This window comes from Phocoena sinus, chromosome 14 (assembly GCF_008692025.1).
Source record: "Phocoena sinus isolate mPhoSin1 chromosome 14, mPhoSin1.pri, whole genome shotgun sequence".
In the NCBI taxonomy this organism is placed as follows: domain Eukaryota; kingdom Metazoa; phylum Chordata; class Mammalia; order Artiodactyla; family Phocoenidae; genus Phocoena; species Phocoena sinus.
This window is the reverse complement of record NC_045776.1, coordinates 65483939-65505281: the sequence shown is the minus strand read 5'-3', so window position 1 is coordinate 65505281 and position 21343 is coordinate 65483939. Positions and strand designations below refer to the sequence as shown.

At 47.1% G+C, this 21343-nt stretch overlaps 1 protein-coding gene across 7 annotated transcripts in view; it reads left to right on the top strand.

Moving 5' to 3' along the window:
- Positions 1 to 21343, top strand: part of DEPDC5 (DEP domain containing 5, GATOR1 subcomplex subunit) — a 92907-nt gene that overhangs the window by 44569 nt on the left and 26995 nt on the right. For 4 of the 7 annotated variants that reach the window (XM_032602792.1, XM_032602789.1, XM_032602794.1 and 1 more), the window contains 8 exons: positions 2818 to 2883; positions 6243 to 6426; positions 6619 to 6779; positions 9903 to 10020; positions 10494 to 10661; positions 12576 to 12795; positions 14360 to 14493; positions 19784 to 19892. In XM_032602792.1, the coding sequence (XP_032458683.1) occupies positions 2818 to 2883; positions 6243 to 6426; positions 6619 to 6779; positions 9903 to 10020; positions 10494 to 10661; positions 12576 to 12795; positions 14360 to 14493; positions 19784 to 19892 (1160 nt within the window). The remainder of the gene's footprint in view (positions 1 to 2817; positions 2884 to 6242; positions 6427 to 6618; positions 6780 to 9902; positions 10021 to 10493; positions 10662 to 12575; positions 12796 to 14359; positions 14494 to 19783; positions 19893 to 21343) is intronic. The other 3 variants (XM_032602790.1, XM_032602793.1, XM_032602791.1) reach the window with 1 other exon arrangement.

The following is a 21343-nucleotide window of genomic DNA, read 5'->3' as shown; positions in this document are numbered from 1 at the left end:
GCCAGACAAGGAAAACCACCCCATTGCTTCTTCTTTGTTATGCTTTGTGTTTGTGTGAAAATGGATGCTGTCAGTCAGGCTAGCTTTTTCAGAAAATTTAGCTACAAATGGCTTTTGGCTGTTGGCAGAGAACAGATAACATTTTCAGTAGATGAAAACTGGTGCCCCATTTGGATAGTCAGGAAATAAAGCATCTGTAGAGTTGCGCAGAAAGAGTCTAAATGCAGGTGTCACTTCCTTACCGTGTGATCTTCAGTTAATTACTTAACTTCTCTGTGCCTCAGTTTCTTTATCTGTGGAAAAGGGATAACACCTACCTCACATTTGCCTCAGTGTGGGTTTGAATAAAATGAAGCACTGTTATTTTTCTGACTTAATAGATTGTATCTTCTTATTATGATGGCTAGTAATTTTTAAAAATCTACTGAAGGCAGCTCCAAAAAAGAAGTTCTAAAATTGTTTTGGCCAAGTGACATCATCTTTCTGAATTAAAAAAAAAATTATTTACTTTTAAATTTACATACAGTAAAATTCACTCTGTTTAGTGTACAGTTCTATGAGTTTTGACAAATGCATAGAGTCATAAGCACCAACAAAGACATCAAGATACAGAACATTTCCATTACCCCTCAGATTCTTTGTGCTGCTTCTTTGTACTCAATCCCTCCCTCCTCCCCTGGCAACCACCGATCTGTTCTCTGTCCCTTTAGTCTCTCCCAGCAAGTCTTGCACATGGAATCATACAACTTGAAGCCTTCTGAGTCTGGCTTCTTTCACTGAGCATAATTCGAGATTCATCCAAGTTGTTGCCGGCATCCCCAGTCCTGTTCAGTACTTTTTATTGCCGTATCGTATTCCATTGTATAGATGTATTAGTTTATCCCTTCACCAGGTGGAAGACATTTGGGTTGTGAATAAAGCCACACTTACGTAACTTACATAACAGGTTTTTGTGTAAGCATCAACCTTCATTTCTCTTAGGTGAATTCCTAGGAGTGGGATTGCTGGGTCAAATGGTCAATATATGTTTAACCTTTAAAGAAACTGCAATACTGTTTTCCAAAGTGGTGTGCCATTTTGTATTCCTACAATCAGTGGATAAGGGTTTCTGTTGCTGCACATCCTGGTCAGCACTTGGCTTGAGCAGTCCTTCTAGCCATCCCAAGAGACCCGGGTGCAGAGGTATCCCACCGAACTTCTGATTTGCCATTTCTCTAATGACTAATGACATTGAGCATCTTTTCACGTGCCTTCTGTATGTGTGTCCATATCTTTTGTCCATTTCCTCATCAGGTTGTTCTCCTGCTCTGGAGTTTTTAGAGTTCTTTATGTGTTCTGGATACATGTCCTCTGCCAGAGGTGCGATTTGCAAATACTTTCTCACAGGTCGTAGCTTGTCCTTTCAAAAATTTCACAAGGGATTTGTAAGTATTTGTTCTTGTTAGAAAAGATTCAGCTGACACGAAAGTATTTACAGTAAAAAGCCAAAGATCTCCTTTCCCTCCCACCACTTCCTCCAGCTTTCTTCTAGGAGATAGCCACTGTTGACAGTTTTGTGAGGATCTTTCCAGTCCTATCCTAATTTTCTAGTAAATGTAAACGCGCGGCTTTCGGGATCTTAGTTCCCCAACCAGGGATTGAACCCCTGCCCTTGGCAGTGAAAACGCGGTGTCCTCACCCCTGGACTGACAGGGAATTCCCTAGTAAATGTGTTTTGAAAGGGACATTTAATTTTTTAATTTTTATTTATTCTTGGCTGCGTTGGGTCTTTGTTGCTGCAGGCGGGCTTTCTCTAGTTGCAGCGAGAGGGAGCTACTCTTCATTGCGGTGGCTTCTCTTGTTGCGGAGCACAGACTCCAGAGCGCAGGCTCAGTAATTGTGGTGCACAGGCTTAGTTGCTCCGTGGCATGTGGGACTTTCCCGGACCAGGGCTCGAACCTGTGTCCCCTGCACTGGCAGGCGGATTCTTAACCGCTACGCTACCAGGGAAGCCCTGAAAGGGACATTTAAATATTGAAATGTGTGTTTTGAAATTAGTTCTATTACTTTTCAGTCAATAAGTTGCATTTCAAAGACTCTCTGTTTTTCCTTTCAGCCCAGTTACAGGCAAAATCATTGCTTTTCTCTTGCAGTAGTGAGTTTTGATGTCCTGTGTCATATTCCAGGGAGCCATGATTCAGGAAAGAAAATTTCGGAGGATGACTGTTAAGTGGACTAAATTTAAATAGGTCATCTTGTGTTTGCTAAAGCTTGCTCTGATTAGTTGAAATTACTTTGAAATTCGTCCCGTTTCTGTTTTTCTTTCTTTCTTTTTTTTTTTTTTTGCGGTACACGGGCCTCTCACTGTTGTGGCCTCTCCCGTTGAGGAGCACAGGCTCCAGACGCACAGGCTCAGCAGCCATGGCTCACAGGCCCAGCCGCTCCGCGGCATGTGGGATCTTCCCGGACCGGGGCACGAACCCGTGTCCCCTGTGTCGGCAGGCAGATTCTCAACCACTGCGCCACCAGGGAAGCCCCGTCCCATTTCTTATTCTAAGTGGTGGGTTGTTGTTTGCTTTTGTGCATGTACCCTAAAGGTCTCGTTAGGCGAACAGTATTGATAACCTCAGAGTAAAGTTCTGGCTCCTTCCCGAACTTTAGATTGCTCATTTTTCTTTGATGGATTCTTTTGTGCTGTTGGAGATACTCAACACAGAATTTGTACTTGGTTTTTTATTTTTAGCTACAGTTTGGGGCTTTTTTTTAAAACCATAACTGGTCAGAACTTTTATTGCAGAATGAGTCTCACTGACACAGATTCTTTTCATCTTTCCACAGGTATGAATCCTAGGACCCAGAATAAGGATTCTTTAGAGGACAGTGTTTCTACCTCTCCAGACCCAAGTAAGAGAGGCCTGCTGATGGCGGAAGGTGGCAGGGAGGTGGGGGCGTGGGGGTGGATGGTCAAGGCACTGGGGGAGCAAGAGGGAGCCCTTTGGGAAGAGAATGGTCTGGAAGTTCACATGTCTCTGGGTGGTGAGGGGAGAGGGGAAACTCTGCAGCCTCTCCGATGGAACATGAGTGGCAGGGAGGCCAAATGACCTGTTCTGGAATGTGATTCGGGGCCACACAGGAAGGGTAGCAGAATTCCCAGAGCTGGCCTTGGCTCTCAAATGCTTAATGATGGCTCTGGGGAGAAGTCGGGAGGAATAAGACCTGAAACTGTTTACATCCCTGTAGTTGGAAGTGTTTGTCTGGGTTGCATTTGCTTTGATCATCCTTGTCTATTGAAATAGCTGAACATCTAAATATCAACAATAGCAAAAGACCAGAAAAAAAAATTTCTGCTGCTTGGTCGATTTTGCTTTACTTCATTGTGACCAGTGGGTATATGTACATCACCAAGTCTTTTTATCCCCACTTTTGAGGAACTTAACAATCATTTCACTACTTCTCCAGGTCCGGCATACTGGTCATTTTTCATGGCAATATCAAACACATCATTAAATCGTGCTTTGGATAATCATGTCTTAATGGTGGCCATTTGGGTGATTTCAAGTTTTTTAGCATATAATGCATGGTGCAGTGGGTGTGTTTTTTTCTCTTGGTTCAGATCCTCGGAATATATTCCAAAGAATAGTTGGCAGATTGATTGTTTTCTAGAAAGCTGCCAGCCCTGAATAGATGAGCCTGTTTCTTCTCTACAACCCCAGCACTGGATTTTGTCATCTGTGTTTATTACTGTTAACTGAATGATTCTGAGGTGAGACCTCCTCAGAGGCCTCTGCAGGGCCTGAAGATACTGGAGGTAGAAAAGAGGCCACACAGACCTTTTACCCATGAAAAGAACATCATCAAGCTAAGAATTGGGAGCTTTTCTCACCACAGGGTTTGAATTCTCCGTATCTCAGTGTGTGCCCGCAGACACCATTTCTAAAAGGTTTTTATAATCTTGAGGGTCAGAAAGCTGGTGACGGCCAGAACGATGTAAGAAGGCAAAGTAATAGAGTGTCTTCTGTTTCTGGCCTCCCCACGGGGGCTGTATTGTGTGCCCACCTTCTGCTGCTGGTTCTAACCAAGAAATGTGAACAAATTCATCCCTCGTCTGCCCTATGGGGAATTGGAGTGTTAACTAGGTTATCGTGGGCTGTGTCGTTTTTTAAAAATTATTTTTTTTTAATTGAAGTCTAGTTGATTTACAACATTGTGCCAATCTCTGCTGTACAGCAAAGTGACTCGGTTATACACATATAGGCTTTTTTTTTCCATATTCTGTTGCATTATGGTTTATCACAGGAGATTGAGTATAGTTCCCTGTGCTATACATTAGGACCTTGTCGTTTATCCGTCCTAAATGTAATAGTTTGCATCTACCAACCCCAAACTCCCAGTCCATCCCTCTCCCTCCCACCTTCCCCCTTGGCTGTGTTTTGAGTTCTTGAAGTATTAAGGAGTTAACAAGACCTGTATAGAGTCAAACGCATAGACTCAGAGAGTAGAGTGGTGATTGCCTGGGACCTGTGGGGAGGTGGGCAGTGGGGGGGGGGGTGTTGCTGATTGGTGGGCGTAAAGCTTCATTCCTGGGAGATGAGTAAGTTCTGGAGACCTGCTGCTCGGCACCGTCCTCAGTTAACAATACTGAATTGGACACTTACAAATTTTGTTGTTTGTTTTTTTAAATTTTATTTATTTATTTTTATTTATTACACAGCAGGTTCTTATTAGTTATCTGTTTTATACATATTAGTGTATATATGTCAATCCCATTCTCCCAATTAATCCCACCCCGCCTCACCCTACCCTCCACTACACTTAAAAATTTGCTAAGATAGTAGATCTCATGCTAAGTGTTCTTACCACAATAAAATAAAATTCAAACCAACCAACCAAAAGTCAGCCCAGGACCTGGAGTGGAGACCGTGGAGTTAGGCCTGTTGCAGGTCAAGTCATCTTCCCCAAAGCAGGGCTGCCACACAGGGCATGTTTCCTGCTGGGACTCAGGGTGCAATCCCCTTCTTGTCCCTAACTCTGGGCTCAGGGAGGCTCTATTGCCCTGGGTGGTGTGTGTCGGTCACTGTATGGAGGAAAGATCCCTGAGCAGAGTGGCTTCTGGCCCTGTGACCTCTGGTGGGTTCGGCTCGGCCAGGTGTTTAAAGGGGCCGATGATGCCTCCACACCTGCTCGGAGGAGGTGATGTGAGGGGGTACAGCACACGGTAAGTCACAGGGCACCACGAGAAGTGAGGTGCGTGAGGGTCTCACTGGGAATGCAGAGGCAGAGGCGTGGAGTGTTTCTGTTGCTCATTGCTCCCTCGCATGGAGATTTGACAAATAATTTTCACTTAAATGACTTAGATTACCGCCCCATTACTTTAACTCTGATTCTCAACCGGGGAATATTTTGCACTTCAGGGCACTTTTGGTCATGTCTACAGACGTTTTTGGTTTTCACAACCAGAAGATGTCACTGGCATCTAGTGAGTAGGGACCAGGGACGCTGCTCACATCCTACAATGCCCAGGATAGCCCCCACAACAAAGAGTTATCTGGTCTAGAATAGCCTTCATGCCCCGAGGTGGAGAAATCCTGCTTTACCCAAAGAGCAGGAGGTTTTGGACAGACCCATGTGGTCGGGCCCACTCTGCTGATGGCAGCTTTCATTTCTAGATTGTTAAACTCTGTCTCCTAAAGTTCCGGCCTTGTAACTCCCAGACATCCTTCCTTGATTCCTCTTCCTACCCTTTTGGATCTGTGACTTATTTTTGCAATCCTGAAAGTGTTCCTGAATTCTGCTCCCGTGTGCTATTCGCTCCAAAATCCAGCTCCAAAATCCGGCTGCGCTCTCCTCCTCTCCCCACCCAGCCTCTCCATCAGCCCAGGGGAGGCTTCCAGCTCGAGCCTCTCTTCCAGTTTCGGAATGTTGATTTGCTTCGATGTGTAACTGCCTGGCCTGGCCTGCACTGCAGTAACCTCACTGGCATCGCGGCTGTAGCTCATGATCAGCAGAAAATGAAAAGTATCGGCTGTGCATCCCATTTGCATGATGGGATTGGATAAGCACTGCGTTGTCTAACAGCCTCTGTTTCTCTCTCTTTCTCCCCCCCCCACCCCTTTCCTGGCAATTTTATCACCTGTCACCACCTACTTTCTCCTTCCCCCTCCCTTCATCCCTCCCCCCCGTCCCCCCCCCCCCCCCCCCCCCCCCCGCCATCCTACACCTGCCTGGTGACTACACGTACCTTCCTCCCTGTTCACACGAGGCAGTTCTGACGCTGTCTGCTCCCCCTGTAGTGCCAGGCTTCTGTTGCACAGTTGGCGTGGACTGGAAGTCTCTCACTACTCCGGCGTGCCTCCCCCTCACCACGGACTACTTCCCCGACCGCCAGGGCCTGCAGAATGACTACACAGAGGGCTGCTACGATCTCCTCCCAGAGGCCGACATCGACAGGTCGGTGGCAGAGGAAAGGCGCACAGCTTTTGTTTCTCCCAAGACTGGTTTACAAATCGTTAGTTTCACTTACCACCACGGAAGGGTCATCAGGGCTGGCTTGTGGGGATGAAGCCAAGGACCAGGGGACTCTATGAGTGTCACATGGCCCTGGGCCAGGCATGTCCTGTGAACAGCCGTCTGTCTTTTCAGGAGGGACGAGGAAGGTGTGCAGATGACGGCTCAGCAGGTGTTTGAGGAGTTTGTCTGCCAGCGGCTCATGCAGGGCTACCAGATCATCGTGCAGCCCAGGGCACAGCAGCCCAGCCCCGCTGGCCCGCCCCCGCTGAGCAGCAGCCCGCTCTATGGCCGTGGTGAGCTGTCCTCTTTGGACTGTAGTTTCTCTTCTCTACTAAGTTTGTGCAAGCAGGTTCTCAAGATAGTAGGGAATACATACATTTAGGAGTCATTGTTTTTCAACACACATTTTTTTTCCCTCTAAATCTAACTTTACATGAGAATTAAACTCTCCACTGGGTTCAGAGTTATCTTAAAACTCTCCTTTTAAGGTAGAGGGTATGACCAAGTTCAGGAAGTTCCAGCCTGGCTTGAGCAGTACCTCGGGGTCCCAGGCAGCCAAGCAGGGGCTGAACTGTCAAACTACAGGGTGAATATTCCAGACCCAGGAGCCTGGGTTTATGTCTCACACAGTGCCTGACACAGTAGGTCTTCTCATGTTACCTGAATCTCAAGTTTATACTTGTTGTTTTTTGGGTTTTTTTCCCATTCCGGATTCATGTTCTCTTGTTTGTCACTGCAGCTCAGTGACTTGAGGCCGGGATGGTTTGTCCCTGAGTGGCAGAGGCTAGTGGGCGGTGGAGACTCAGTGGCACCGGCTGAGTCAGAGCTGGGCTCTGGAGGGCTCCTCTGAAACAAATCAGGCAGCGAGAATTACATGCAGGGGCCTGGAACCACACAGCGGCGGTCACTTCCTGGAACCCACTGAGCATCTGATAGTCCCCTGCTTCCTCCTTGTAGCTAATGAGCTCCCCTCCTCCCTAACCAGCCAGCACCAAACCTCAGGCCATCTTTGGCTTCATTAAAGCTCCTCTGGGGACTTCCCTGGTGGCGCAGTAGTTAGGAATCTGCCTGCCAATGCAGGGGACACGTGTTCGAGCCTGGTCCGGGAAGATCCCACATGCCACGGAGCAGCTAGGCCCATGTGCCACAGCTACTGAGCCTGCGCTCTAGAGCCCGGACCCGCAACTACTGAGCCTGCGTGATGCAACTACTGAAGCCCACTTGCCTAGAGCCTGTGCTCCGCAACAAGAGAAGCCACTGCAATGAGAAGCTCGCACACCGCAACTAGAGAAAAGCCCGTGCGCAGCAATGAAGACCCAAAGCAACCAAAAATTAAAAAAAAATCTCCTCTGGTTAGAGGATCAAAGAAGTGTGGACCTGTTAATGGGAGCTTAGCAGTCCTCCAGTCCAGGCCCTGTTGTTCACGACAAAGCTTTGGATTCCCTCTGGATTTTCTCTAAAAGCCCCTTGTGATATGTATCACGTGATGCCTTTTTTGCACATTGTAGACTGTACTGAATAGTAACCTTTCTGAGTGCCAGGATGATTTCAGCTGCATCTTGTTGTCCTCCACCACAGAAACCACTGTGCCTGGTGTACGACAGTGTGTCTTGATGAATATATGACTGTGTTCATTCATTCGTTCATTAGTATTTTTTCTTTTGGCTCTGTTGGGTCTTCATTGTTGCGCGCGGGCTTTCTCTAGTTGTGACGAGCAGGGGCTACTCTTCGTTGCGGTGTACAGGCTTCTCATTGCGGTGGCTTCTCTTGTTGTGGAGCACGGGCCCTAGAGTGCGTGGGCTTCAGTAGTTGTGGCACGTGAGCTCTAGAGCGCAGGCTCAGTAGTTGTGGCGCATGGGCTTAGTTGCTCCACCACATGTGGGATCTTCCTGCTCCAGGGATCGAACCCGTGTCCCCTGCACTGGCAGGCAGATTATTAACCACTGCGCCACCAGGAAAGTCCTCATTAGTATTTTTTTTTTTTTTTTTTTTTTGCAGTACACGGGCCTCTCACTGTTGTGGCCTCTCCTGTTGCGGAGCATAGGCTCCGGACGTGCAGGCTCAGCGGCCATGGCTCACGGGCCCAGCCGCTCTGTGGCATGTGGGATCTTCCCGGACCGGGGCACGAACCCGTGTCCCCTGCATCGGCAGGTGGACTCTCAACCACTGCGCCACCAGGGAAGCCCCTCATTAATATTTTTGAAGCTTCTGCTCTGTGGGGGAAAATAACATTAGTCAAACTATGTATACAATTCCACGTTGCAATAACGACCGTGAGGGAAAAATCAGAGGGCTGCGAGAATATTTAATACAGGACCTGATCTGGTCTGGAGAGTCAGGGGCGGCTTCTTTGAGGAGTTGATGTTTGAGCTGCTGCTGTACCTGAAACACATGCAGGAGTTTTTAGTGAGAGAGGAGTGGAGGGCAGGAACAGGTGGGCCAAGCATGCCAGGCAGCAGGGTTAGTATGTGCAAAGGCCCTGTTGGCTGGAAGACCTCGTGAGACTTTCTAGGCACCCGAAAGAAGACTGGCGTGGAGAGCACTGGGAATAAGCCAGCAATGTGGCCGGAGATGTCAGGAGACCCAGGCTGCACAGGCCCACGTGAAGGATTTTGTTCTTATCCCAAGAGCAGTGGGATGAATCTGCTTTTCATGTCAGTGGCTCCATCCAGGTTGCCTACTTCCTTTTCTGTGAAATAGCACTTTATCAGGTGCTACTGAAAATACAAAGACGAACAAGATTTGGGTCCTGGCCTCCTGGAACTTTTGGTTTGTCAGGGTGTGAGACAGAGGCACACAAGGAGCTACATCCAGGGTAGAATTCACCACTGATAGGGTCTGATAGCTTTCTGGAGGAAGTGGCATTTGATGGTGACCTTAAATGATCCCTAGGATTTCGACAGTTGCCCAGGAAGAGAAGGCAGAAGAAGCAACAGGAGCAAATGTTTGGAGAAGGAAATTCGAGCAAATAAGTCTGAAATGTGGTGCAGCAGTGTGGGCGTCATGGGGGCTGAGGGCCGAAAGCTAGGTTGGCCACCGCCGCGGTTGAGGGCCTCAGATGCTGGGTGGCAGCTTGTGCCTGAGGGGAGTGGAGTTCCATTTTAGCCAATTAACATATACTCCGGAACTTTCCTTCACAGAGGATGAGGCATTGGGCTGTTCGGCCAGCTGTTGTAGGCACCCCCCAGGCTCTAACCTCCTGCTGGCTGGTTCAGTAACAGAAAAATCTGCCCACTTCAGGACTTTTTTTTTTTTTTTAAACCAAGAATATTTCTTCTCCATGAAACTGCCCCTGGAAAGAAAGTGTTGCCTCTTTTGTTTCTCCTTTTCTAAATCTACATGGAAGAGAGCAATTGCCTGTTAAAGGAATGACCCTCAACCAGATGGAGGAAATTATTTATTTTTTTCCCTATTAGGCCTTGTGTCCCGAAACCGCCCTGAGGAGGAAGACCAGTACTGGCTGAGCATGGGCAGAACTTTCCACAAAGTCACACTGAAGGATAAGATGATCACAGTGACACGATACCTTCCCAAGTGAGTCCCTTGGGTATTTAAAGTTTTCAGCTCTGTCCTAAATTATGTCAAGCTACTAAGTTATGTTTCTAACACATAGTGTCCACATACTGAAATATGTGTATAACACGTAATTCAAACCAAGGAGGGTGAGTAATTGGTTTTTCTTTCAGTTACTGTTTTACTCTCTAGGGTTGTATTTTATGGTTGTAGCTCACCTACTTCCAAAAGGAATTTGATCCAGCTTATAATGTTTAGCATGAGTCTTAACATGCCAATTAAAAATAAAGAGTATGAGGCTAGAAGAATGAGAAAGTTTAAGAAGAACTGAGAAATCTCCATTACCAGTTCCCTGGGATGAGTTTTGGTTACTGTGGTCGAGGGTCGAGTGCCAAGGATACTGCTAAGTGTCTTGAGACAGAAAAGGTACAGGAGACTTGGGGGGAGGGGGGGGATCCTTGTTTGGACCTCAGGCCACACCCTTTGTTTTTCAGGTACCCTTACGAATCTGCCCAGATCCACTACACCTACAGCCTCTGCCCCTCCCACTCAGACTCGGAGTTTGTCTCCTGTTGGGTGGAATTCTCGCACGAGCGGCTGGAGGAGTACAAGTGGAATTACTTAGACCAGTACATCTGTTCTGCCGGCTCCGAGGACTTCAGGTCAGAGACCCCGATTTCACTTTCCATCCTCGCCGCCTTGCGTGTGTCCGTATTTTAATGTCTCTGTCCTTTCTCCTGATTGCAAAATGATGCCTGTTTTAGAAGAAAAAAAAGAAAAAGAAAATGGAGGGAAATAGCACATCTACATTGGGTTAAAAACTCAGTGATGAGACGGACATGGATGGTTGTGCAACAGTGTGAATGTACTGAATGCTGCTGAATTGTGCACTTAGAGATCATTAAAGTGGTAAATTTGTTATGTATATTTTACCGCATGAAACAGCAAACAACAGCAAAAAACCTGGTGAAGATGTGCTCTTTCTTTAAAAAATATTTATTTATTTATTTGGTTGCACCGGCTCTTAGTTGCAGCAGGTGGGCTCCTTAGTTGTGGCTCATGGGCTCCTTAGTTGCAGCAGACGGGCTTCTTTAGTTGTAGCACATGAGCTCCTTAGTTGTGGCTCTCTGGGTCCATAGTTGCCACACACAGTCTCCTTAGTTGTGGCATGTGAACTCTTAGTTGCGGCATGCATGTGGGATCTAGTTCCCTGACCAGGGATCGAACCTGGGTCCCTGCAATGGGAGTGCGGAGTTTTAACCACTGTGCCACAAGGGAAGTCCCAAAATGTGCTCTTTGGTGGAATGTCAGTGCTCTTCACATTTTCCTGACTGCTTGTGACATCTTTTTTTTTTTTAATTGAAGTCTAGTTGATTTACAATGTTGTGTTAATTTCTGCTGTGGAGCAAAGTGGTTCCATTATACACATATATACATTCTTTTCTTTTTGTATTCTTTTCCATTATGGTTTATCATAGGACTTTTTAAAAATCGTTTTTCAGCTTTATTGAGGTATAACTGACAAAAATTGTACATATTTAAGGTGTACAATGTGATGGTTTCATATAAATATAGATTTTTTCTTTCTTTTTATTGGAGCATAGTTGATTTACAATGTGTGTTAGCTTCTGCTGTACAGCAAAGTGAATCAGTTATACATATACATATACCCACTCTTTTTTAGATTCTATTCCCATGTAGGTCATTACAGAGTACTGAATAGAGTTCCCTGTGCTACATAGTAGGTTCTTATTAGTTATCTGTTTTATATATAGTAGTGTGTATATGTCAATCCCAGTCTCCCAATTTGTCCCTCCCCGCCCCTTTCCCCCTTGGTAACCATAAGTTTGTTTTCTACATCTGTGACTCAATTTCTATTTTATAAATAGGTCTATTTGTACCATTTTTTTTTTTTAGATTCCACATATAAGTGATATCATATGATATTTGTCTTTCTCTGACTTACTTCATTCAGTATGACTATCTCTAGGGCCATCCATATCCCTGCAAATAGCATTATTTCACTGTTTTTTTATTATCATAGGATATTGAATATAGTTCTCTGTGCTATACAGTAGGACCTTGTTGTTTATCCATTCTATATATAAAAGCTTTGTGACGTCTTGTTTTTATTTTATTTTATTTTATTTTTTTGGCCATGCTACGAGGCATGCAGGATCTTAGTTCCCTGACCAGGGATTGAACCTGGGCGCACAGCAGTGGAAGTGCCGAGTCCTAACCAGTGGACCACCAGGGAATTCCCTGTGACATCTTGTTTTCAATTTTTCATTTTTATGCATGATTTATGGTTGTGATGATAAAAGGCCACAGTGGCACTGGGCCTGGGTGCACAGAAGCATTCTGACGTCTCTGGGATAGAAAGTAAAAGCAGCCTTGGAGTTCTTCCCTCTCAGCCTGCGTGAAATGCAGCATCAGATGAGCACGTGCTCCTGGGCAGATGGACGCTTGCACACTCACTCCCGGGGGCGTGGGTGTTGAGATGAGATGCTTACTGGGGTGCTTTTATCATCTACTTTTTCTCACCACCACCCCTTTTCCCCTCTGGCCCTCTGTAGCTTAATTGAGTCTCTGAAGTTCTGGAGGACCCGCTTCCTGCTGCTGCCAGCCTGTGTCACCGCCACCAAGCGCATCACGGAGGGCGAGGCCCACTGTGACATCTACGGGGACAGGCCTCGGGCAGACGAGGAGGAGTGGCAGCTCCTGGATGGCTTCATCCGATTCGTGGAGGGCCTAAACCGGATCCGCCGGCGGCACCGCTCCGATCGCATGATGCGGGTGAGGCACCACAGACCCCTTGGGGGCTGGGCCCGGTCTGGGATGCAGGGACCATCTCCTCCTGTGTCTGAGGCCTCTCGCCGGCCAGTTTCTTTACTCCACAGCTGCCCAGCATTTATCTTCAGTCCAAAGAAGTGGGTTCTCCTCCAGAGCAGGGTGGAGCAGGGTACACAGCCAGCCACCGGGCTGGGGCCACGCATCTGACCCGAGGATACAGTCCTCTGTGAGCTCCCCACTGGGGACCCGGCGTCAGGCACAGTTGCTTATGTGACTGGATTGCTGGTGCTGGATTGCTGGATAGAAACTCGCTCAAGAGGGTGACAGCAGCAATGTCACTTGTAGTGTTTCCTGCACCCTTGGGCCTTCATTCAACCGCTCACTCCCCAGTGAGGACGCTGAGGCTCGTGGGGGTGATGGGATGTGTCTGAGGACACCAAGCTAATAAAGGGCTGATCTGGGGTGATTTCAGAGTGTGTGTGTGTGTGTGTGTGTGTGTGTGTGTGTGTGTGTGTATGTGTGTGTGTACACATAACAGCTCTGTGAATTTTACAAATGTATAGATTCACATAACCACCCCCCCACCACAAGCAGGACATGGAATAGTTCCATCAGTGCAAAAAAACTCTCACACTACCCTTTAGAGTCACACTGTCCCCCCATCTCTAACCCCTGGCAGCCACTGGTCTGTCCTCCATCACTATACTGTTGTCTTTTCCAAATATCCTATAAGTGAAATCATACGATACGTAACCTTTCGAGGCTGCTTTCTTCCACTCAGCATAATGCCTTTGGGGTTCATCCAACTTGTCGCTGAAATCCACGGTTCATTCCTTTCCATTGCTGAGTAGTGTTCCATCATCAGCCATGTTTTTATTTTTTGTTTTTAACCTCAAGTTCAGTGTTCTTTAACCCAGGCCAGCTGCCTCTCGTACGCTGCATCATTTCTGGGAGAGCTTATGAAGTGGAAAGAACCTTAGTTTTTTTTTTTTTTTTTTTTTTTTTTTTTTGCGGTACGCGGGCCTCTCACTGTTGTGGCCTCTCCCGTTGCGGAGCACAGGCTCCGGACGCGCAGACTCAGCGTCCATGGCCCACGGGCCCAGCCGCTCTGTGGCATGTGGGATCTTCCCGGACCGGGGCACGAACCCATGTCCCCTGCATCGGCAGGTGGACTCAACCCCTGCGCCACCAAGGAAGCCCAGAACCTTGGTTTTGAAGTCAGTTAACTGGAGTTTGAATTCCAGCTGCAGTGCGATTTGGGATAAGTTACTTCACTTCTCTGAGACTTAGCTTCTTTTTCCATAAATTAGATGTGATGTTATTTACAAGGAAATCCTTGAGCCGTTGATTGAGAATAAAATGAGATGCTATACGTAAACCGCCTCAAGGAGGCAGTGTGTTTTGAGTCCACAGCTATTTGGGACCTTCAGTTCAAGCAAAAAGCCATTTCCTGGCATTTCCTGATCCTGAGACCCCGTCTTCCCTAACTGCACTGATGGGCCCCCAGAGCCTGAGGCACAGCAGACGCAGCAGCATCTGATGGCCTGCCTCCTCCTCTGTGCTTTAGAAAGGGGCCGCCATGAAAGGCTTGCAGATGGCTGGGCCCATCCCTACCCACTCCCTCGAGTCGACCGGCCCCCCGGTTGGGAAGAAGGGAACCTCAGCTCTGTCTGCCCTGCTGGAAATGGAAGCCACTCAGAAGTAAGTACCTGGTGGACAGAGACTCGTTCCCATCCCCCAGGCCCCAGTGCTGTGAAATGTGACTTCTGTCTACCAAGGAGCCAGTAACTGACAAAAAGACACATATGTGAAAAGAAAGCTAGGTTAATACCTGGTAAGTGTCGAATGTCATGAAGTAGGTCAGAAGTTAAAAACTTGCAGTCTGGGACTTGATTTGAACTACAGATACAGTTGGTTTGGTCCACAAGGTGGTTTTTTATTTGGTTGGTTGGTCTTTTGTTTGTTTTGTATTTTTAATAGACTTTCTTTTTTAGGGCAGTTTTAGGTTCAAGGCAAAATTGAACGGAAGGTACAGAGAGTTCCCATCTACACCCTGTCCCTGCACATTATCCACATCCCTCACTGAACCGTACATTTGTTACAATCGATGGACCTGCATTAACACATCGTAGTCACCCAAAGAGCACAGTTTATTTACATCAGGGTTCACTCTTGGTGTTGCACATTCTATGGGTTTAGACAAACTTATAATGACATGTAGCCACCGTTATAGAGTAGTTAACATTGCCCTAAAAACACAAAATACTTTTTAAATATTTGAGCCAAATTTTTTTCGTTTGAAGATTTCATATAAAAATCTTGATTTCTTAATGAATTCTTACATGAAAAAATATATAACATGGTTATATTGTATAAAAAATATAGATAATGTAATACAAAATTATATTATGGGTAATATGTAAAATCCAACTTTGCTCGAAGTGGTGGAGGCTCAGTTACCACTGGGTCCACGTTCAAGCCCAGCCACGATGGGCTGGCACTTTAGGTGGACTACTGCCCCTGGTTTACTGTAGAACCAGCACGCCGTCTGCTCTTGAACTTGTCTTGGCCCCTCAGACAAGGGCCACCTGACCAGCTTCTCTAGGCATTTGAGTGTGTGGTCCCTTTGTAAACAGTAGGTGCTGCAGCTCTTAGGACCCCCATGGGACCACATCTTGCTTTGGGAGGGCAGGGACAGTGTCACAGGAGGTAGGATTTAAGATGTCCTTGTAGAAAGGGATGCATTTATATGGGGGGTAGGGGGAGGACTTGGGGAAAAGGGGAAAACATTGCCACGAGCAGGTGGGACCTACTCTGGGAGGCCTTCCCTGCCCCCTCCAGCCTTCCAGGCAGATCAGATCCCTGCTGTACTTCCTGGTGTCTGTCTGGTGAGGGGGTCCGTGCCATGCCCACAGGAGCCCAAATATGTTAAGCTTTCAGAAGGTAACATGAGTGAGTCCGAGGCCCAGTGGGAGATGCAGTTGCAAAGACAGCATGGGAAATCGGATTCCAGGCTGTTCTTACACATTCTCATAGCAAGAGCGACTCTTTGAAAGTTTATTTTAATGGAAAATTTCAAACAGATTAAAAAAAAGTAGACTCGTATAATAAATCCCTGTTTACCCATCACCCAGCTTCAATGATTATCAACTCACAGCCAATCTTGTTTCATTTATATCCTGCTTGCTCACATCTTCCTTTTTATTTCTTATGAAATCCCAGACATCACACCCCTTTGTCTATAATATTTCAGTGTGCATCTCTGAAAGATAAGTACTCCTAAAACAAAACTGTAATACCATAATTTACCTAAAAAGTCACAGCAGTTCCTTAATATCATGTAATATTCATTCAGCATTTTTGGCAGAAGTGGTGTTTGCAGAAATGGGTCCTGCGTACAGGAAGGCCTGGTGGGTGGGCCCAGGAGGCAGAGGCCTCACTAGTCCAGGCAAGAGGCAGAAGAGGCTAGAGGGTGAGGATGGGATGGAGAGGAAGGGATGCAGAGAGAGAAGGGAAGAGCGTGGCCATGGTGACAGGGGAGCAGATGAGAGGAGGAGAGCTGGGGTAGGTCGGGCTCATTACTGAGGGCGCTGGGGCCTCCAGAAAATACCTTTATCTGACCAAGGAAAGACCCCAGAACTCCACCTGGCAGGTTGTCCCTGTAGCTAATCACAGACCTTTCCTGCTGGAAAAAAGAACAAGGAACATATGTTGCTGGGAGGGGTGTGAAGTTGGGTGCAGGGGAATCTTATTTTAATGTGTCAGTGAGTCATCGTTCAGTGCACCCCAAGGAGCCTCTTTCTGCTCAGACTTGAAGAGGACAGGTACTTTGGGGTGGTAGTGTCCCTGGGTGTGTGTGGGGAACTCAGCTGACCCCACAGCAGGAGGCAGGACAGATGACCGCTCCTGGGTGATGTGGTGTGACTTCTCAGAGCCGGAGGCCGAGCAGAGGGAGCGAGACCTTTACATGACGTTTGCTCACACAGCATTTTTTACTTTGTGTTTTTCTTTATTGTTTTGCTACACCAAGCAGATCCAATTTTATTATGGAAAACTGTTACAGCCATACGAAGAAGAGTTTCAGAAGTTTCACCCGTAGTCCTGTCATCTTACCACGCGTGTCTGTTTCCTCCATTTCCCCTGGGTCTTTACCTGGAGATGTGCACCTGTTGTCAGGCTCTCGTGGGAGGCAGAGGTCCCAGGAGCGTGGCTGTGGGCAGTCTGGGCTGCAGGTGCCAGTCCGCAGCTCTGCGGCTCCTGTTAGATGGGGATAAACTGATGTCAGGGAGTCAGAGCGGGGAGAGAGCCCACGTAGCAATTGTCGCAGCCTCTGGGAAGAAGGTAGCGTGCCCCATGCGTGTTCTCACGTGTGGGCTTGTACAGTATAGTTAGTCCTTTTGTGACATCCCCTCTCCTGAACTGTGAGACAAGGAACCTCTGAGGGCAAGGACGGGTCCTACTTGTCTCTGAATCCCCGACTCCTAGTCCACGGGTCAGCACATAGATGGCAGCTCAGTACATGGGGGTTGTCATGTGCATCAGACGAGGGGACCCTGGGGGGCAACCAAGGCTTCCTGCCACCACCGTCCCAGCCACGGTCTAGGCCACAGCCCCCAGGAGGCGCAGGAGAGCGTCCCAGTGTGTGTTTGCGGATGAGGCCCAGAGGAACACACCACGATGTGGTACAGAGACAGTGCTCTGTACGTGGACCAGGCAGAGTCAGGCTCTTAGTCTGCTTTTCTTATATGAATTACACCTCAGAGTACCCAAGTGATTGGTGCAGGAGGCGTCTCTCTCTGATATTCCAGCTAATGGGTCCAGAAGGAGCACTGGAACATTACCACATGTGGGCTCTGATGCGCTCACGGACCTAGCAGAGATCACCAGTGACCGCTCACATTGCCAGATGCTGTGGGCCTCCACGTAGAAGCACACAACACACTGAGGAAGAATTACTGCCCCATCAAACCTAAATGTGCTCAAACCTCTAAATATAATTTCTAGTGCTCAGGAAGTATGGGGCGCAGAGGAACACGGTAAACAGTAAAGGGGATCAGCATATCCAGACTGTAAATTTACAGGGCGAGTGAGCTACTTTCTTCCACAAATAAATTGCAGGGAGATGGAGGGATGAGTGGAGCTTTTAGCTTAAAGAATACTTGAGAGACATAACTGACTGCATTGTAGGGATTTTAACTGAATCCTGTTTTGAACAAACACAGTAAAATCATTTTTTAAAAAAATTTATTTATTATATTTGGATCTTCGTTGCTGCATGTGGGCTTTCTCTAGTTGCAGTGCGTGGGCTTCTCATTGCGGTGGCTTCTCTTGTTGCAGAGCACGGGATCTAGGTGCACCGGCTTCAGTAGTTGTGGCTCGCGGGCTCTAGAATGCAGGCTCTGTAGTTGTGGCACACGGGCTTAGTTGCTCTCTGGCATGTGGGATCTTCCTGGACCAGGGATTGAACCCATGTCCCCTGCATTGGCAGGCAGATTCTTAGCCACTGAGCCATCAGGGAAGTCCTAAAATCTTTTAAAGATACAATATATACTGAAGTGTTTATAGATGAAGTAATAGCATGTGTGAGTTTTGCTTCCAAATAATCGGGTGGATAGGGATAGATGAAACAAGATTGGCTCTATCAATAAATAATTCTGGGGTCCAGGTAGATAAGAGTTCGATTACATTATCCTCCTTATTTTCATATGGGTTTGAAAATTTTCCATGACAAAAACCAAAAAGAGAGAGTGTAACAGGTTACTATGGAAACTGATTTTTAATCTCCGATATGAGGTTACTTCACCATCAGTAAGAGATGTGTCAGGATTTAAGATGAGGGAAATGTCACAAATTGGCTTCCCGGGGAAACGGATGGAGACAGAATTTAGTCGTGGGCTCAGCCCCCGTGGGAGGGAGGGGGCGGACGGCGGAGGGGACAGAGGGAGAAGCTGAGATGCAGGAAAGCCCAGTGATGGCCTCGAGCAACTCCCTCAAGCCCTGGAGCTAGAGCCACATTTGGAGATGAGCCGGGTTGGACCAACAGGGCCAGGCCTTTACACCCCTTGGTGATGGTTCACTGTCCACAGGCAGCCCAGGGAGGGGCTCGGGCTCTGCAGCTGGGCCGTCTCTGGAGGGGGACAACATGCCCAGCTCCCGTGTCAGCAGGGCCACGGCAGAGGGTCTGGGTGGCGCCTCGAAGTTCCCACCATGAGAAGTGTGTGTTATGGTAACAATGAAGCACTTTAGACTGTAATGTGAGCCTCCTGGAACTTACCAAATAAAAATTCAGTGGTATATTAAAACAGTCTAATTTGGGGGTAGCATTTAAGTTACCATAGTTCATGGCTTATCTTAGTACGGAAAAAAAAATTAGGAAAATATATGTGAAAGTAGGCATTTATGGATACCAGAACTGAGATGGGAGGAGATGTCATAAGAAAACCATAGTTGTCTTGTGTCTGAGATAAATGCCTGTTAGATTAGTGTGTGGCATTTTTTGGGGGGTGGGGAGGGCTCAAGTGTGTGCATTTGCAAGATTAACGGATCTTCAAAATGTATAAAGAGTCGACACATTTCACCCTGTTTAGTTAATGCGGAATGGTAACGCAGCCCTAACGTTCAGAATGTGCTTCTGCTGATATATTTAATAAAAACTGAGAAAAAGTTTCTCCCAGAGAGTTAAAAAAAAATGGTGTTCATGGACAGAGTCACTCAAACCATGTCACTTGCCTTTTCAAAGTAATACATAAGCCCAGGTGCTGCCAAGAGGCTTTCAAAATTGAGCTGTTTTCTGATTTTCCGTGGCAGCTGGTGATTGTTCAGGACAATGAATGAAATTAAGGGCACCACGTAGGGCCTGAGGATTAACAAAGCGGAAGAGCGTGTTTCGAAGGTGCTGGCAACAGAGCTGCCTTCGCTTCGTTGTGGTTAACGTGGGTCCTTCCCCAGGGGGCTCTGAGCAAGGACCGCCCTGTGTTTTCCCCCCTTGCAGGTGCCTGGGAGAACAGCAGGCGGCGGTGCATGGGGGCAAGAGCTCCGCACCCCCAGCCGAGAGCAGCGGCGTAGCCATGACTCCCACCTATGTGGACAGCCCACGAAAGGTAAAGGAGCCCCTCCGGCGGGCGGCTGGCGTGTGCGCTCAGGGACCCGGTATGGAGGGTAACGCAGCCCATGAGTCCAGGACTAAGTGTGCTGAGGATTTGGAGGAACCCTTTACAGCACTGCTATTTTGATGCAGGGACTTGCCTGCTCACGGTTGTAAGGACGCTAACTGCTAGATGAAAGCGGGTGTAAATCAGTCAAGCTAAACTCTATCTGAGATCTGGCTCAAGCTGTGACACTGGCCTCTGGTTTTCTTTCAGCCCCATCTTCAGCCCTCCTGGTGGCGGGAGGGAGGTAGAAAATGACTGAAGCGGCTTCTGGGAGAGCTCACTGTTTGGTGAATGAAATTCCCATCAGTTTGCTTAGACTTCTAAGTAGTCAGACGGGAGCATCCTGGGAGACGGAAACCAAAACCTGAGGCTTTGGCCTCTATACGGAATAGCAAGTACAGTAGAGGAGCTAAAAGCTCCACAGGTCAGGCTTGTTGTAGCTTTTAAGACCAATAGATGTGTCTCTGCCAACTCCTTCTCCTTGGAAATTCAGAATCTGATATCGTTCTGATGTGGCAGGGTGAGCTGGCCACACATTCTCTTACCTGGTCTCTCTCACTCGGAAATGAAGGAGATTCAATAGATGTATTTTATTTTTCAGCATTGTGGTCAACTTGTATATCCATCTGCATATTTATTTATTTTACTTTCACATCGTGAAAATTTCCCCATGTCATTATTTCTCCAAAGTTTGATTTTAAAAAATAACTATATAATAGTTCATCATATGATTAGACCTTTGTTAATAACTTCATTTTTTGTTAAAAAAGGTGGTTTCAGATTTTTAAAAATAGTTTTTGGCAATCATTCCATAAGTTTGTATAGTTATTCTGCAGTGTATCAAAATTACAAGTAATACTGCAAACATCCTTGCACATAATTATTTGATCACATCTCTGATTGTTTCTACAGGGTAAGTTCCTAGAATTAGACTTCTAGGATGGAGGGATTAAAATCTGAGAAAAAGTAGCAACTGAGGCTGCAGGCAGTGTGTAGCATCCATAGGCCAGAGACAGCAAGCCTCAATAAATATTTTAGACTTTGTGGGCTGAGAGGGAAGATCAAGGCTATTGTGTGGGCTCTTCTGTAACCATTTAAAATCTTAATGGTTCTCAGCTCACAGGCTGGAATAACCAGGTGACTGGATTAGGCTATAGGCTGTCGTTTCCGCAAACCCAGCTCTAAGGCAGTGACTCTAGGTACAGTCTCAAGGATAGTCTGTGCGTCAAGAATGACCTGTTGGTGAAGAAAGTCTTTTCACCTGTCCTCACTCATGGGTACATCATCTCAGCAGCGTTAGCACCTCTGCTTCTGTATGTTCTGGCAGAGAAGGGACGCAAATAGAACGTGAGAACACACAAGTGCCTGTGTGCTGTTCACTAGCTGTTACGTCCACCCAC